The 1,792-nt window shown below is 39.3% G+C and overlaps 1 protein-coding gene across 2 annotated transcripts in view; it reads left to right on the top strand.

Moving 5' to 3' along the window:
* LOC106522610 (lipid phosphate phosphohydrolase 3) overlaps positions 1-1,228 on the top strand; it is a gene marked incomplete at both ends in the record, with an annotated part of 19,011 nt that extends 17,783 nt beyond the window's left edge. For both annotated transcript variants that reach the window (XM_014015681.1, XM_014015680.1), the window contains 1 exon segment: positions 1,052-1,228. In XM_014015681.1, coding sequence (XP_013871135.1) covers positions 1,052-1,228 — 177 coding nt within the window.
* Positions 1,229-1,792: the final 564 nt, after the last annotated feature.

Below are 1,792 nucleotides of genomic sequence, written 5' to 3'. Positions count from 1 at the left end.
TTGTGTACATGTGTAAGTGTGTATATGTGTACATGTGTAAATGTGTACTTGTGTACATGTGTAAGTGTGTATATGTGTACATGTGTAAATGTGTACTTGTGTACATGTGTAAGTGTGTATATGTGTACATGTGTAAATGTGTACTTGTGTACATGTGTAAGTGTGTATATGTGTACATGTGTAAATGTGTACTTGTGTACATGTGTAAGTGTGTATATGTGTACATGTGTAAATGTGTACTTGTGTACATGTGTAAGTGTGTATATGTGTACATGTGTACTTGTGTACATGTGTAAGTGTGTATATGTGTACATGTGTAAATGTGTACTTGTGTACATGTGTAAGTGTGTATATGTGTACATGTGTACTTGTGTACATGTGTAAGTGTGTATATGTGTACATGTGTAAATGTGTACTTGTGTACATTTGTAAGTGTGTATATGTGTACATGTGTAAATGTGTACTTGTGTACATGTGTAAGTGTGTATATGCGTACATGTGTACATGTGTATGTATGTACTTGTGTACATGTGTACATGTGCTTTTTGGTATTTAGTTTTTCCCAAAATAATAATAAAACTAATAATTAGTGTAATAATGAACTGTTAATGGTTTGTTTTWAAGTGAATTAATATTGACTGTATGGATTTAAAGATACTGTATGTATGAAGGACTAATGATGCCGAGGAACTAATAACTAAAGATGCTGAGGAACTAATAATGACTCGTCTGAACAGACCTGTTTGCTCCATTAAAACTAATTCAATATCAACATTTTACAGTGTTTAATGCAAACATTATTTAAGCCTTTACATCTCCAACAGGTTTGCATTAAACAGTCATTTCAGCAGAAACCATTGGATTTGACCCCCGTCAGAGTAATTTAGTTCTTGGCCAGCCATTGGTTTATTGGATGTAAACTGTTCTTCACCACAACCTTTACATCTAATCCCACTGTAAAACATCTCTTTAAGGTTTAATGTTTAATTAAAGTCAGGTGAGTCTGAGTTGAACTGAATCAAACTTAGCTTTTCTTCATTTTGTTTGACAGTTTTACATCCAGTCCAGGTTTACCTGGCGCGGGGCTCGTCTGCTCCGCCCACTGCTGCAGTTCACCTTGCTGATGATGGCCTTCTACACCGGTTTGTCCCGCGTCTCCGACCACAAGCACCACCCCACTGACGTCCTGGCAGGCTTTGTGCAGGGAGCCCTGGTGGCCTACTGCATGGTGAGTCTGCACACAGCACACAAACACATCAAACGCTCCAATAATGATTAGAATGAGGTCAGTGTGTGTCCCACTGCTGCCTGTTGTGTTGCAGTGAAAACAAGAAGGAACTGGAGTCAGAACAGGGTTTTAATGCAGAACACATTGTCAGGCTTTTTTACTCACAAGTGTTTGCTTTAAAGCACATTCTGCAGCCTTCCTCGCTGCTTTTCATCACAGTGGTTTCTAGATGCTTTTCACAACCCTCATCATTACACAAATGTCACACGGAGCCAGAAACTTTCAGAGTGAGTCAGGAGAATAAGAGGGGCTGTTTTTATTTATGGCTGTAGTTCTACCAGCAGACACCTCTCACCTTCACACTGGACCTACATCATCAACGTGGAAACAGATTCATAAAAGGAAACAGTGACCGAGCATGAAACTGGCACCACTCACACACACACACACTGCTCCCAGCAGGATGGTGTGTTTCCACCAATGATCTGTGAGCAGAAATCTGAGCACAACAAAACACTGCAACTCCTTAAAAATAATAATAAAAATGTCAGGCCTCCTCCAGGC

The sequence above is a fragment of the Austrofundulus limnaeus genome, unplaced genomic scaffold (assembly GCF_001266775.1).
Source record: "Austrofundulus limnaeus strain Quisiro unplaced genomic scaffold, Austrofundulus_limnaeus-1.0 Scaffold133, whole genome shotgun sequence".
Classification (NCBI taxonomy): domain Eukaryota; kingdom Metazoa; phylum Chordata; class Actinopteri; order Cyprinodontiformes; family Rivulidae; genus Austrofundulus; species Austrofundulus limnaeus.
This window is presented reverse-complemented; position numbering and strand designations above follow the sequence as displayed.